Raw genomic sequence first — 16,106 nt, 5'->3', positions numbered from 1 at the left:
ACAATCAGCTCTGTCTACTGGGTCCCTGTCCTGGTGCATATTTTCCATGGGAGCCATTTTGGATCTCATGTTGCTTCGTCTTTATGCTGATTCTCCTTAACATTGGAATGACAGAAATGCTGGAAAATTCGTTGATCTTTGTCAATAGATTCATCAAAATCTTGTCTCCTGGGATGAAACTACTGTAAATGGAGTGGTGTCTGCATGCTGAGCATACTGCTCTATCTCTAAACATCTTAGGACACACAGTAGGCACTCAGAAACATCTTAGAACACACAGTAGGCACTCAGTAAATAGCAAATGAGTCCATTAACTTGAAATTCAACTCCACTCATGTTCTTGAAACTCAGACAGATCAAAGCCAGATACTCGGCCCAAATGTCACAGGAATGACCCCAGCCCAGTTTCTGGTGGTCCTGGTTTTCTCTCAACATTTTTGTTTTTCAAGCTCATTCCAAAATGGGCCTTAAACAGAGTAGGTCTTTTCTAGCCCCCAATACCAAACTCATCCATATACTCAGTAACCATCACATAGTTCCAAAGGCCCAAGGACCACAGGGTCAGGTTTATCACAGTGGTTTCTAGGTACCAATTGTTGTGTATTAGTTACTTTCTTTTTTTCTGTGATTTTTAAAAAACAAAACAAAACATGGAAAATCTCTGACAAAGGCGACTTAAATGAGGATAGGTTTGTTTTGGGTCACAGTTGTAGTGGTGTACAGTTCATCAAAGCAGGCAAGACACAGCAGCAGGTAGGAAAGGCATGTTGACAGGAGGCTGAGGCTGGCTGCTCACACCACGTCCATCTCAGGGAGCAGAGGGTGAGCAAAAAGTGTGGCCAGGCTATAAATCCTCAAGGCCAGCCCCCCAGTGACCCAGTTCCTCCAGAGAGGTGCCACTTCTCCAAGATCCCACAGCCTCCACAAACAGTGCCACCAGCTGAGGACCAAGTGGTCAATTCTTAAGAACCTCGGAGAGACATTTAGCATTCCAACAATAACAGTGAATGACAGCAACAAGTGTGAGGCATCTTGTTGAAGTAAAGCATCTTCTAAAATTAGATAGAAGGGATGACGGTGCATTCTGTGAATTACCTAACCCCACTGACTTGTATGTAAACTTGACATGGATGGATTATGTAGGATGTGAATGCTGTATTACTACAGCTGGTATTCGAAGTGTCAGATGGTGCTGTTGACTTTGAGTTTTGGTGTGGTCTTTTGTGACATAGTGCTCATCACACAGCCTAACTCAAAGAGCAGAAAAAATATTAAAGGAGAGATTGATTGCATGACGTGAAATTCCTGGCAAAGTAATGGACACAGTAAACACTGAGTAATAGATGGTGAGCATTGTTGGCCTTTGCTTAACAAGCGACCTCTGCTTTGCCCGTCCTGAACTGTGGCTCACTGTTTGCTTTTAGTCAAAATGGGCTGGAATAAGCTACAGGGGTGACCCACACACACATACCCTTTGCATGTACTCTAGTGAGATCACACACTTAGGGCTCTGATATCTGTTATTTATTTTTTAACTAATATAACCGAGACCTTGTTCAAGATGTGCTTATGAAAAATTACCCTTTTAATGGTGGAGCATTTAATGAGAAACTGGATTTTCTACTGCATAAGTGCCCTTCATACAAATTAGCTTGGCCCTGGGTCCTGATATAAATTGGGCTCCCTACTTTCCTCTAAATGGCCTAATATTTTCTTATTAATCCCTGCCCTTTCCACCTGCCCTGGCTCTGCCTCCTCATGTGAATCTCTCCTCAGCAGCAGGCTGTGCCCTGACACATGTTTCTTCAGGCTCTTTGTATCTGACCAAGGGCAGATTTTGGACATGACTAGTTTTCTGGAAACTATTTATTCCATATTCAACCTCCCTCCATGTCCCAAGGGAGTTTCTTTCAGTGCCAGTGTATTTATATTTAGGAACAATGGATTTGGGCCAGGTGAGTTCTGGTGTAAGGTAAAATTGGGGATTCAAAGGGAAGTTGGATAGATGAAAAGCAATTAATCATCATTGTTAAGAAGAACAGGCTTGGAACACAATGTGTGCCAACCCAAATCCAGGCTTTGGCATTGGGCAAATGTGTGTAGGTCCTTCTAAGTGAGTATGGGTGGGTTTGATGGCCTATCTGATCTTCCCTTCCAGTGTGGGTCTGTATAAGGATGCCTGCCTTCTTCAGGGTTAGTCAGGTGGGATGTGTAACATGCTTCTAGTAAGTGCTTCCTGCTATCACTGTAGCAGTTGCACTTGGAGACAGTCCAAATAGTGAAAGGAGTGTTATTGGTTGTATAGAACAGTTCTATGAGTTGATTATATGAGATAAAGTGATAATCTTCCCAAGAACTCTTAGACCAAGACGTAGTCTGCGGTCATCAAACTTAGCATAGCAGACAGGGGAGAAAGCCTGTGTATCATAGGCCAACTTGCTTAAATACAAATCCAAAATATAGTGACAGATATTCTCAGCACTAACCTCTGTCATCTCTCCCCATTTAACTCTGATGTTTAGTTTTTCTATTCCTTTTATATATATATTTATATTCCTAATATATATCATATAAATATTCATATTTTGTACTTATATTTTTCACATTTATATATTTTTATATTCCTGACTATGTGTCTTTATATCATTTGCTTTCAGAGCAATCTTATCCAAGTTATTGATAGAGTAGGAGTCACAGAATTCAGTGATAAAATGACTAGTAGGAGTTGGAAACCACAGATTCAGACTTCTCCCTACAGCCATCCCTTCTCCCCCATATGGTATCTCCAAGTGCTGCTTTTATTGGTCTAGTCACGGAAGGACAGCTACTATTTACAGAAAGATTGCTCTGTATTACACTCATACTGTCTCGTTTAAATTACTATTGGCGCTCTGTAAGGTAGTGGCTCCTTTACCACCCTTCCATAGACAGAAAATGAAGTTTAGTTGACACGCTGTGGCAACCTTTTTACACACCTGCCATGTGCTGTACATTTTTATTTGCAGTCACAAAAAAACTTAAGTTTCTAGGGGCACAGATTGTTTCTTCTTTGTTTGTTGTCAACAAGTAATTGTATTTGGTACAGAGGAAATAATCATTCATGGATGGATGAGTAAATGCAAGGGATTAAAGTCAGGGTTTATAAAGAGAAAAGTGCTCTACTGTAGTTAGCTATTGTTGAGTTCTTCAGAACATTGTCAATCGCATACTATGGATGGAGGGAAATGGTCTGATTTATCTCTGGAGTCCTCAGCTCAAGTTTTGTGGTGATGAGGGGAGTCCTGAGAGAGAATAATCAGGAATTAGATAATAATCAGTGGTAAGCAGGCCTGGGAGAACCTTGGTCTCTGGAGACCCAGTGTCCAGATGCCTGAATAGGCTACCCTGAAGTGTGGTAAGTGTTTAAACTGCTACGTTGTTCTCTAATTTCTGACTCTGTGAACAAGCTACTGGATTTTATGTCTCCCTTCCTTTGGAATATGGCAATGGTTTGGCTTTTGAAGAATGGATATAAAGTTTATAATAAACATCTCTACATCTCCTTTATGTGGGCATGCTTAAATTCCTGATTGATGTATATAGCGAAATATCATGTTAATAATTAATGAGAGCCTGTCGCAAGGTGCAAGTACTCAATACCACATACTGTGATAGCCTATTTCCCTGCATACCTGACTAACCAGAAGCAATATCATAAGGGCATTTTTTTATAATTGTTAAGTGTCATTACTTGATGCAAAGAAATCATTCTGGACTTTTACAATAAGGCAGTTCATGGAATCTTGTGTAAGGAGGATCTTGGATCCTGGCCAAAGCATCACTAAGAGTTATAAATACTGGAAACTCGATGCTGATGCTATTCCAGCAAGACTTTTGAACATAAACTCTTAGTTGGTGATGACTGTTGGTTCAGTACCTATCATGTATCAATAGTTACCCATATTATCTGATTTTGTTTATTGCTCCCCTGGGGTGATTATTTTTAAGGTTCTTTTTCTGTTCCATGGGCTGAGACTCAGAGAAGTAAATTGCCTTAGTAATTAAATGGGTAGAGCCAGAGTTGGCATCTAAAGATATTATTTTATTTTATTACTTTTTTGACTTGACTTTCCTAGTGTGTGGGTGGAACCAGGAAGTAGGTCTCCAAATGGTAAGTTTTTCAACATGCTTGTTTCTGAACCTCTGTTCCTTCGTTTTCAGGTCAGGATCGCAGTGAAGCCACTTTGATAAAGAGGTTTAAAGGTGAAGGGGTCCGATACAAAGCCAAACTGATTGGGATTGATGAAGTGTCCGCAGCTCGGGGAGACAAGTTATGTCAAGATTCCATGATGAAGCTCAAGGTACCGTGCAAGCGTTTCTTTATGACTAGCTCTGATTGGACATGAGTAAGGGAAAGACCCACTCCCCAGTACTGTGCCAGATAACCTCATGGCTTGAGGGATTTGGCTCCGGGATGAATCATAGTTATTCTTTAGGGAGCAATTTCAGTGACTTAGAAACACTGACTGGACCCATACTTTATGGAGGTATTTAGTAGCCAGGCCTTGTTCATGCTGTTTGAGTGGATCATAGTTTCTTCTAGGTTAACTTCCTTTTGAAACTCCTGCAAAAAATAAAACCACAAAAATGATCAAGTTCTGTAGTTCCTCACGTAGTTTGAATTTTTGTGACTTTACTGCTTTAAAAAAAAAATGTTTTCATAGCTTGTCCTCTCGAGGCAGATGTAAAGGTACAAAGCTGATTTTATTCATTCTTGTCCTTGTTGAGAATCACCCTAAGCATTTCATAACAAAGGAAAGGCAGCCCTGCTGAAGTGATATGCAGCTAGACACTACAAAGACAGCTTTGCATGGAAAACCAGAAAAAGAAGTTAGAAAAAACTTAAACCCAACAAGCAGTACACTCCTTTTTCAACAGCCCTAAAAACATACAAAGAACTTGTTTCCCCAGATGTTGATTCCACATAGCCTGATAACTTTTTAAATGTGGCATAAAATAGTAGAAAAGCACATGATCTAACAATAATCCTGTCGTATGCATTTCACACATGCAAAATTTCATTTTTCTCAATATAAGTTCTAATTATAAAGTACTTTGAAAATACTGAAAAAATATAAGGACTAAAACTAAAATCATCCAAAATCCCACAAAAATAGTGAAAGTTGATACTTTTTGTGTTTGATCTTCAATTGTTTTACTTTTCTAACGTCAACAATACACATATAATAAAAATGGATTTTAGTTTATATAGTTTCATGACCTGATTTTGTTTTATCTCATCTAATAATGTATATATATATATCTATATATAGATATATATATAGATATATATATATGCTTTTTTTCATATCTTCAGACAGTCTATAAGACACTGTTAGGTCAGTGGGATATTTTTAAGTATAAGAAAATGAAAAACATGCCCACATTCTGCCAAAGTGCCCAAAAGTATTTAAAGTATGGACCATTGTTAATTACCGACTGTATCACCTCTTCCTTCTGTGCCTGGCGAGTCACAACTGTTATTGTTGTCTGTGCCGTGCAGTGTTTCTTAGCACTTTACCGTGCCTGGCAGGTATTATCTCCCAGTGGCAGGGCTTTAAATAGCAGGATTTTTTTTTTTTTGAACTACTTAATTTTCTATGTTCTGTATCCTAGTTTTTGCTATTTAAAATGTTATATAAACAAACTTTTTTAAAATCAGTGCATACTTAACTTAAGGTATATTAGAAAAGGGTATTAAAAACAATGAAATCAAGATTTCACACTTTCACCTTGGAAGAGGTTAGTGATTTTTTTTTTTTCAGATAATGAAGCCGTGTTATGAGATTTCAAGGCAGCTCAATAATGAGCCTTCTTTCTCTTCTAAATTCCAACCTGAATGATGAATAGGGAGGCAGTCAGGCAAGAAGATTCCCACGGCCTCCTTTGTGACTGATGAATGCTGGCCTAGAGGATGTAACTGGGAAACGGGGCCCCGGGCAGATCCTTGAACAACATAGGCTATGACGTTTGGCTTGTAGGAGAATTCTCTGTTTTCCCCACCGTTGTCTGACCCCCAACCCAAGGAGAGCCCAGACTCTGCTCGTACATACATGAAATCAGAGTGCAGCCTATCTGCGAGGACATGGCCGCATCCCAGAGAGACTGAGCCTCATGTGTCCCTCTCTGACAGAACCACTCCCAACCATCCCAGCAGAACTATGGTCGTGAACAGACCTAAAAGCCCAGAGCTTGATTCTTACGGCTGTAACTGAAGCCTGGCAAATCAATGGAGATTTGCTCTGGACACTGCTTCATTTCAAGACAGCAAAAATGCCACTCCTTAATCCTCCGTGTGCACAGACCTGGTTCACACCCAGACCATTCCGTCTGTGGAGGAGAGAGGAGTTCCGCATCCCCTTTCTCCAGCATCCAGAGAAGCTGTTCATCAGGTAGCAGCAACTGAGAGCATTATTGGACTGCTTGCTGCCTTCATAGAAGCTCCCTGGGTTTAAGTGGGTGTGAAGTAGCAGTTTGCTCTGCTCCTCGGAGTTTATCCTGGGAATTAACACTAGGCCGTGCTAGCTGGACCAGATCTAGCTAATGGGTGGCTGTGTGTGTGTGTGTGTGTGACCTGTAGTGAAACGTTCCATCTGTCATCCCTTATAATCATGAGGTCCCGAGGCCCAGGGAGTTTGTCCCTGCTATAACACACACCTGTCAAATGCACTGAACACCGATGAGGGGTTCTTCATTTCCAGACGATTGTGTTTCATTATTTGCAAGTTGCTGAGAAGAATGTTGACATTTCAGCTCCCAGTGGTCTTTCTGTAAGAAGCACAGAAACATAAATGATCGATTCTGCATTTGGCCACCTGCCCAGGAAAGAGAGAAGTACAAAATTCCTTTTAGCTTTGAAAAAAGGCCCACTTACTCCTATTAGAACGTATGAGAACTGGGGGGAAAACAGAAAGAAAAGATTCCCTTTGTTAGACTGAAGCGGATACATCACCCATTAGAGAATTTTCTCCTGCATTGCGGAGGTTCTGGACAGTCTCCGTGTGTGAATCTGAGGAGCCCACTGTCTATTCACTGCCAGACCATCACTGCATTTCAACTTAGAGTCAGTGGGGCATCTTCACATACATCAGCTAGAGATGGTTTCTCTGTTTTGTAACTATAAATGTAGGTTCAGAGAAGTTAAAGTATTTCTTACACACTCTGTCCCAGAACTCAAAAATAGACCTCCAGATGCCCAGTGGTTAATAGGTAATAGTTTAGCACTCAGTTGTATCATGTTCTGTCTGGAGGATTAATTTATCTTTTCTCAGATTGATTTTATTCTTCTACCTCTAAGGTACTCCCCAATAGCCATATGTCTATGGCTTTTAAAGAAGTCACCTTTTAGAGTCCTTGGGTAGAAGAATGATGATTGAAACTATGGGCCAGATGAGTCCCAAAGATAGAGCCTGGAGAACCAAGAACAGAACCATAAGTGTATGAGAAATAGAACTTACACTTGGGGAAACAGAACTATTATAAAGTCCTTTGTCCAGAATCAGGAGTATAATCAGATATTGTAAGGTGGAGATGATTTTCCATACCCAAAGTAGAGATAATCACACAATTTCATAAGCAGGCCCCCTCCTTCTACCTCTGGCTATACTGACAGGTCTCCACCACCAGTTATTCCCCAAGTGAATCCTGGGAGCACCATATTCTGAGAGCAGCACAAAGCACTATGACCTCCTAGAGCTGTGAAGTCAATATTATTTCAGATTTGTCTATGCCCAAAGCCCAGTGTCACTACTGCTGGGAGCTGAGCCTCATCGTAAGCAGTGATGTAGGAATGGAGACCTTGAGATACCTAATGCTGAGTGAATAGCAGCCCAGAACATGTGGAAATCTCTGGAATGACTTTACCTGCCAACTGTGCTCTAGTCTAACGTCCATATTCACCTGTAATTGCCACCACAAAGTCTGACTTTAAAAAGTAAACCGTCTTACTCATAACTTGAATCACATAACCCTGGAGTGAATAGTACAGACTCATTTAGTGGCCATCTGATGAGCACCTGCTGCCCCCACCAGTAGGGACAGAGGAAGGTCCTAAGCTCTACGGCTAGACCAGAGAACAAAGTGACATCTCTACGTTCCATGAGCTTTACCTTCTTGTGGGTTCATATATGTATCTTCAGTTTATCAACTATCTGGGCACGTGGGAAAGAATGAATGTATTTAGTATGTGTTCTATCCCCAAGTACAAGAATGACAAGGGAAGGATAATATAAATGGTTTTGAGTAACTATTACAAATGCCATGCATAAATTATTATAATTTTTGCCAAGGTTTTGCCAAGAAAGGGTAGGGGAGAAAGAGGTAAGGTGGGGTCTAGCATATCTTTGCTTCTTTCTAATGTCTAGAATTCATTCATGCAAAAATATTTCCTGGGGTATAAAAACTTAATCTTTTTTAAGTAACTTACTTCATTTAAAAGATTAAATCCACATTCAATATAAAAACCTAACAGAGATGTTAATATGAGGGTCATATTGTTTTCATCTCAAGTAGTCTATCCCAACTCTGAGACATGTATTGCAGCATAAAGGAGACATTTCCTGTATTGGATGGCTAGGTACATCTTTGCTCCATGAGAGACCAGCCAAGACCACTATTACCCTAAAACGTAGAGGAGATGTGAGAATATGATGTAGAGACCCATGGAAGGGCAAAGGAAGGCTGTGTATGATTGGTGGCTCTAGCTAATGCTATCTGACATGCCTTTGGACCAGAGGGAATTTTCAAATGAAAACATTTAAGTAAAAAACCTTGTTCTTCCTTTCAACAGGGTGTTGTTGCTGGCGCTCGTTCCAAAGGAGAACACAAACAGAAAATCTTTTTAACCATCTCCTTTGGAGGAATCAAAATCTTTGATGAGAAGACAGGGGTAAGTGAAAGAGTCACACAACAATATGAAATTGAATCCATTGACAGATGGGCCACTAAAAAGCCTCTTTTCTCCAGGCAGGAATATCAAACAAGCATAAAAACACATAAAGCAACTGACAAACTTGATCAACTATGATCGTCCATCAAAGCAAGTCTCTTGCGTGACTTGGCCACAGCATTACTGCACCATGCTTCTTATACTGTAATTGTGGTCTAAGTGTCACACTATCCCAGTCATCTAATGGGAGATTGATGAGCTCCAAAGAGTGGTGGTGGTCATGTGGCAGTTTGCATTAAATTTTTGTGTGCATTGGTAACTTCGGTGACGTGCACTTGAGGGAGACATATGTTGGTTTTGAACTTGGTTGAAGCCTCAGACTCACCAGTTTAACTTGTCATACATTGCAGTTGCTGTTATGGAATGAATAAATAGAGATCTTAATATAAAAAGGAAAAAGGAAAGAAAGAAAAGATGGAAAGAAACCATCACTTTCTAACCAGGAATAGTGAGGGCTAGCATCGTTATTAAACCGACCAAAGAAAGGGGTTTGTGTTATCATCAAGCTCACAACTGCACCAAACTCCCAACTCATCCCCAGAACTCACACAACACTGTTGGTCTTGGTCATTGAGGGTAAGGAAAAACAGACAAGCATTCCATGACCTCATGCCTGAGAAACCCAGAATGGTTTTTCCTTTTATTCACTCAGTGTTTCACAATTTATAAAACACCTCCATATGCATCACCTCCTTTGAACTTTGCAAAGATAATGCACCAGGCAATTTATAAGCAATATTCCAACCATCCATATTATTTGACCTTGATTATGTTGTGTTATTATTGTCTCTTGTTTATGCTAGCTAGTAACACAAAAGTGAAAAGATGATAATTCAGGAGTTAAAATGTGTTTTCTTGAAGAAAAATGCTGTAGGAAAATTACATCTGAATAAAGAGAAGTAGATGAGATATTGGTCATAAACATATTCACAACCACCAGAGGGTGGGAATGACCCAAACAGCCAATGAATTAACAAAATATAGTTGTCTATAGAGTAGAATGCTAGAGTGCCTAAACCTGCCAGGAAAGTCTGCAAGGGCTGCAAATGGATGAACCCTGAAGAAAAGACTGAATGGAATAAGCTAGGTACAAAATGACAAATGCTATGGGATTCCATCTGAATAAGGAATCTAGAATCTTCAAAATCCTGAAACCAGACATGTACTGATGACTGCCAAGGATGAGAGAGAAGGAAGATAGGAATTGTTTTTAATAGCATGGGGGTTTGGTTTGAAAGTGATCTAGAAAGTAGGTGACAGTTATTATTGAAAAAAAAATGTATGAATGGGGTGTAGAGAAATGGCTCAGCAGACAAGAGTACATACTGGTCTTGCAGAGACCCGAGTTCAGGTCCCAGCACCCATGTCTCAACTGGTGCCTCTAACTTCAGCTCCCAGGGATCTGACACCCTCTTCTGGTCTCCGTAGGAACTGCACACACATACATATACATGTGCGTGCTCACGCTCACACACACACACACACACACACACACAGAGTAAATAAATTTAAATCTTTAAAAAGTATGAATGTACTTAATGACACTGGACTAGATACTTTAAAAGAGTTCATGTAAATTTTGTTTTAACACAATGTATATTTTAACACAATAAAAATAATAACTAGTAATAAAAACATACACTTATCCAGTGCCTCCTACATACTAAATTAGTTATTTTCCATGCATTATTCAGTTTCATCCTTACAAACATGGAATAATTCTAACTACTGTTTTCCAAGTCTGTAGTAAAACAGTGGGGACAAGCTGACTTTATAAAGAAGAGGGGCTTATTTAGCTATAGTTATTGAAGTTTAAAGTCATACCTATGGCATTAGTTTAGCTGTGGTGAAGACCCTGGACTGTCTTGTGTCCCAGCAGTGTGAGGATGCCTAAGAGCAAGAGATCACACCTGGAAACAGGGAGACAGCAGGACACTGGGTCCCACAATTCCTTTAGAAGGCATAATCACAGTTGAAGAAAGTTTAGCTAGGAGTCTCTCCCCCATAGAGGTTCACACCATTTCTGCCATTGCCATCCTAAAGACTAAACCTCCAACACCTGAACCTAGGAGGACCCAAGGGTTCAAAGCATAACCAAACCCAAGCAGTACTTCATCCAGTGTGTGTTGTGTTCCAGGCACCCTCAACCTTTTAGAAGTTCCAGGTTGTATAACCAACCTATCCAAGAGCTAGGTGGCACCATCATCCCTGTTTCAAAGCTGTAGATGTCAAGGACAAAACATTGGGCACAACTTTCAGAAAATGAGGTGTGGTGGAGACCAGTCAGAGCTCATGTATTTTGACAAGCATTTGCTTGGCTGAGTGCCTGTTACATCTTAGGCTTACTGATTGTCCTTATTTTACCTGTTTGCTTGTTTGTTTTTGTTTTGTTTGTATGTTTTTTGAATAAGTCAGTCAGATGTATCTTCTGTGCTCAGGAGGCTCCAGAAAAAGGAAGCAAACAAAAAGTTTACTACATTAACAAGTCCTAGAAAGGAAGCATAGCATACCACAAGGGGCCACATGGAGAAGACACAAGGGCGGCCGAAGACCAGAAGGTAGCAGTGGAAGGGCCTCTGAGACCTTACACCGTGGTCCTTACTGAGTTCCCACAGGAAATGCAATGCAGGGCAAGGGGACAGTTTGGAACTGCTGATTGTGAATCATTTCCTCTGGCTCTAGGCCATGAGTGTGGTGGCTCTGGAGGGATTAAAGCAGAGCAGATTTTCTTCTGTGGGATAGGGATTAGAGAGAATGCCTGCCTCTGGACTGAAGTGTTTATCTAAATTGTTCTATTACCAATAAAAACTTGGGAGTCAAATATTGGGATAAAAGCCTGATAGATCAAGAAAGCAGCAGAGGAATGATCAGCTAACCCTCTCTCTCCACATTTTTTTAGATCAAAAATGCCTGCAAAATTCTCCAAGCCCCTCCCTCTTCCTTCCTGTGCCTCTTTATGCTACATTGGGTCCTCCAAAAATCTATATGGCTAATTCTAGTCAGCTAGTCATTGACTCCACCTCCTGATTCAAGGTTAACTTTATTATCAGTCTTGGAGTGTGACAGCATGATCAAATATCCCACAACACTGAATTGGTCAGTTTTTCTGTCAATCAACAACATAGTCCTTGCTGAACTCTTTGCTCTTTCTAAGAATTTGCTAGCCCTGGTAAGGGCAGTGCTCCCCCAACCAGAAAGGCTTTTGACTATCTCAAAACAGCATGATATATGGAAAACTGAAAAGTATTTACAAGGCAGTGTTCAGGAGGCAGGATATAGATTTAACCCCAGATTACCCTGAATAGAAAATCAATACAATTTACCTCTCTATTATTGGAAAATATGGGACTGTCTGCTGATGCCTTTGTGGAAGAGAGTTTAGAATGACGGCCCAGGAATCAGTAGGGAACAGACATGAATTCAGCAGGACTCAGAGCCCAGTGTAAGCCTCCACTGCCTTCTTCAAACTGTGCTATCAGAAGTTGGAAAAGATTATATTTTTGGATATCTGTGCTCATCCTGGAATCTCACATTAAAAACAATTGAAAAGATATTGGCAAATCAGTGTCTATCTTGGTGATCAGGACCAGGTATCAGGGTGGGGACTAGGGGACTGGGAACTAGGCTGGCCAAGTCTTCTTAGCATACACTTGACCTCTAGCATCCTGTAGCACAGTAAGTAGAGAACTTCAGGTATGCAGAAACTTAGAGAACATCTCTGTTCTTCAGCACTCTATGGGTGCCAAATAATTGGGTGGAGCATCAAATGATTTATGCAAATGATTTAGATGCCCTGATAGTATGATGTCATTTCTAGTTCCTTCCAATTTCCATCTCTGTCTACTACCATGACAACCAACATGTTCAAAGGGACAGAGGCAGAAGCAGGAGCTTGCAATATCTGGTATTTTTTTCTTGCTTGGTGACCATGTTTTAGGCTTTGCTGCTACTACTCCTCTATGACATGCCCCTCCATCAAATAGACTATACCCAGGTAGATATCGAATACCTTAAATATTTACCAATGAAGAGAGATAATTTACATTCTTAACTTTTATATGCCTCCTCCAACATCAAACTGTGCAGCAGTATTTTTTATCTTTATATAAGAAAACAGTAAAATAATTATATCAGCCCCAAAGCAATTGACTTGGTGGAGAGAAAATGTCATGTCATTGGTGGAAAATCAGAAAAGGAGGCAGAGCTGAGTGTTTGCTCTCCAGCTTAGCCTGATGCAGTTCTGTGTGGTTACTGGGCCTCTGGTGCATTCAGCTTCTACAGACTTCCCATATTAATACACCACAACACGAGTCCTGGGAAAACAGTCAAAAGAATTCAGGTTTTATTGTTGTTGTTATTAGTAGCAGTAGTAGTAGATTTATTGATTTTACTTTTTATTTGTTTTGCCTGAATGTATGTCTGTGTACCACATGCCCACAAAGGTCAGAAAAGGGCATCAGATCTCCTGAAACTGAAGTTTGAGACTGTTGTAAACTACTGTGTGGGTGCTAGGAATCAACCCAGGTCCTCTGCAAGAACAACACATTGTTCTCTTAACTGCTGAGCCATCTCTGCAGCCCAGGGCTGAGTTCGTTTAAATCTGAAGTATGAGTGATGAAACTGCAAAAAAAGCTGTCCAGCGGAAGGAGCCAACTTGTCCTGTATGACCTTGAGAACGAAAAGAGGGCTCCTTGCTGCAAGTTTCTAAAAGGCAGTTTTAGTATATCAGTAAGAAGAAACCTTTCTTGGCAGGCTGAACTGCTCAACAGTGACATAGAATGTCACCATCCCTGGGCACAATGAGACTACACCAGGCCATAGGATCTTGTGAAGGGAGTCAAATAAGGCAAGAGATATACAGCAAAGTCATGTCTGTTAATTTCTGAGCTGAATTTCAAGGCTTTACTTCCCCTGAAAGTAAGAACCATTGATGTTTTCTGCATGAAAACCTTTTGGGGGAAACTGTGCAGCCTGTACTGAACCCCTGCCCTTGCCCTGCAAGGAACTGGCAACCCAGTGCATGCTGGGATCTTCATGCTGAGGAAGTGGAAAACTAGACTTTGTCACTTGGAATGACGAATCACGGTTGTTTTTTTTGTCTGAGTATTTTTGCCCACGTTTGACTGCACTTTTTTTTAAGCTGAGAAAAGAAACATTTGCTGAAAAATGTGACAATAGCTAGAATTTTAAAAACCTAAATTGTCAAAAAATGTTTTGATCCCAATTAAAAAGACCCTTTGCAACAATTTACACCCTGTCTTGAATCTCAGAGAACTTCTGATCCCTTACATGAATAAATTTTGTATTGTTATTATCATGTTGGGGGGAATAAATCATTGTGGAAAGCTCTTCATATTAACGTACCTAAGGCATAGCTAATCTATCAGAGGGATCAGTGAGATGGCAGAGACGTCACCCATTGCCTTTCTGTTATTAGTCATAGGATCAGGAGCCATCTAGATATGGACAGAGTTGTTCAGCAATATATCCATAGTTCTCCAGACAGTCCGGGGGAACACTGAGACTGGAGGCTGTCGATCTCATTTCAGATGAGGAAACTGAGCTGCTGTGAATGCCCCTGACCAAGTGTGTAGACCCAGAGCAAACTCTTCCACCTTGAGTGGTCTTCCATCCCTGAGACCATCACTGACTCTCTTTCTCTCCACTTAAGTTTTTATTCCACAGAATCATTGTAACATGCCATAAAAAAAACAAAAATATTGGGACTGGAGAGATGGCTCAGCAGTTAAGAGCACTGGCTGCTCTTCAAGAGGACCAGGGTTCAATTCCCTGTAATCACATGACAGCTCACAACCATCTGTAGCTCCAGTTCCAGGGGATCTGATGCCCTGCTCTGACCTCCTCAAAGGTGGTGCATACACATCCAGGCAAAACACCCATACACATAAAATAAAGAAATAAATATTTTTTAAAAACAGAAATATTATAAGATCCTAAAGATGAGTCTGTTTCTTAGGATGGAGCATAATAGTCTGCTTCAAATTGTCATGAAGTTGGGACATGCTCCCCACCATCACATATGAGTTTTACTCTTTCTTTCAATGAACCAACAGTTATTCAAATGCTGCCTTACACCTCGTTCTGTGAAGTAGTTGCTATTATTATTGCCATTTTACAAGTGGGCAGTTTTAGAGCCAGCTCATCTCAGCCACACAGCTAATAAGTAACAAAATCAGGATGCAATATCAGGTAGCCTGGTATAGAAACTCTAATACTAGTAAGAAGTAACTAACAATAGTGTGCCTAATTTTATAGATGATTTCCTTTGAAATATAGGAGAGCGAATTCACCTGACCTCTCTGATTGCCACCGTCATTTTCCTTCTGGTATGTCCTGAATGGAGATGAAAGCAATGGAGATAAAGCCGCCATGCCTTCCCCATGGTCTGTCGTGGGCAGACAGAATGTTGACAGTTTGATTCTCAGGTGATTAGCCAGTAGCATCTTGGAAGCCCGTCTGTGCCATGTGTGGCTCTGGTTCCCAGGGGTTTAAAGATGAAGAAGACTTGGCCCCTGCCCCTGAGGCATTCATAGCATAGTGCAAAAGCACCTCACAAAGTGAACTGACAGCTGTCAAGGCACAGACACGAACAAAGTGGTCCATGCTCAGCGACTAAAGCCTAGCTTTGCCTAGAATATTCCTGACAGTCCTCACGGGAAAGGACACACAGATTTGGCAGTGAGGATGTTGATTGAAAAGATGAGGTGGAGAAGGCAGGGAAGAGACAATAGCATCTAAAAGTACACACCTTTCTCAAAGCAAAGGTATGTGTGTTCATTCTTTATTTCGTGCAGGATGTATTTATTGGGTGCCTCTATAAACACACATATAAATAAGGCCTTATCTTCCTGTTCATCACTGTTATCTGTTTGGTTCATGGTGACTCTCACAAAGCCAGGTTCCAGTAATATTTATTGCAGCAGAAATGAAATGTCAGGGTGATTAAAAACCACAAATGCACACTGAATAAGTAGGGCATAACAAGTGAGAGGTGGAGAAAGGCTGAGGAGTCAACCCTGGCCCTCATGATAGATGGGTGACGTGTTTTAAATGCAATGGCTACACTTAAAGTTCAGGGCTGATTGACTCAGTTCCTCTA

At 40.7% G+C, this 16,106-nt stretch overlaps 1 protein-coding gene across 7 annotated transcripts in view; it reads left to right on the top strand.

The window, feature by feature from the left end:
- Dab1 (DAB adaptor protein 1) overlaps positions 1 to 16,106 on the top strand; it is an 803,063-nt gene that overhangs the window by 662,768 nt on the left and 124,189 nt on the right. For all 7 annotated transcript variants that reach the window (XM_052718127.1, XM_052718129.1, XM_052718128.1 and 4 more), the window contains 2 exons: positions 4,201 to 4,340; positions 8,828 to 8,926. In XM_052718127.1, coding sequence (XP_052574087.1) covers positions 4,201 to 4,340; positions 8,828 to 8,926 — 239 coding nt within the window. The remainder of the gene's footprint in view (positions 1 to 4,200; positions 4,341 to 8,827; positions 8,927 to 16,106) is intronic.

Source organism: Peromyscus californicus, unplaced genomic scaffold, assembly GCF_007827085.1.
Source record: "Peromyscus californicus insignis strain IS unplaced genomic scaffold, ASM782708v3 Scaffold_5__1_contigs__length_169319896, whole genome shotgun sequence".
In the NCBI taxonomy this organism is placed as follows: Eukaryota; Metazoa; Chordata; class Mammalia; order Rodentia; family Cricetidae; genus Peromyscus; species Peromyscus californicus.
Note: the sequence above shows the minus strand (reverse complement) of the source record. Positions and strands in the feature narration are given on the sequence as shown.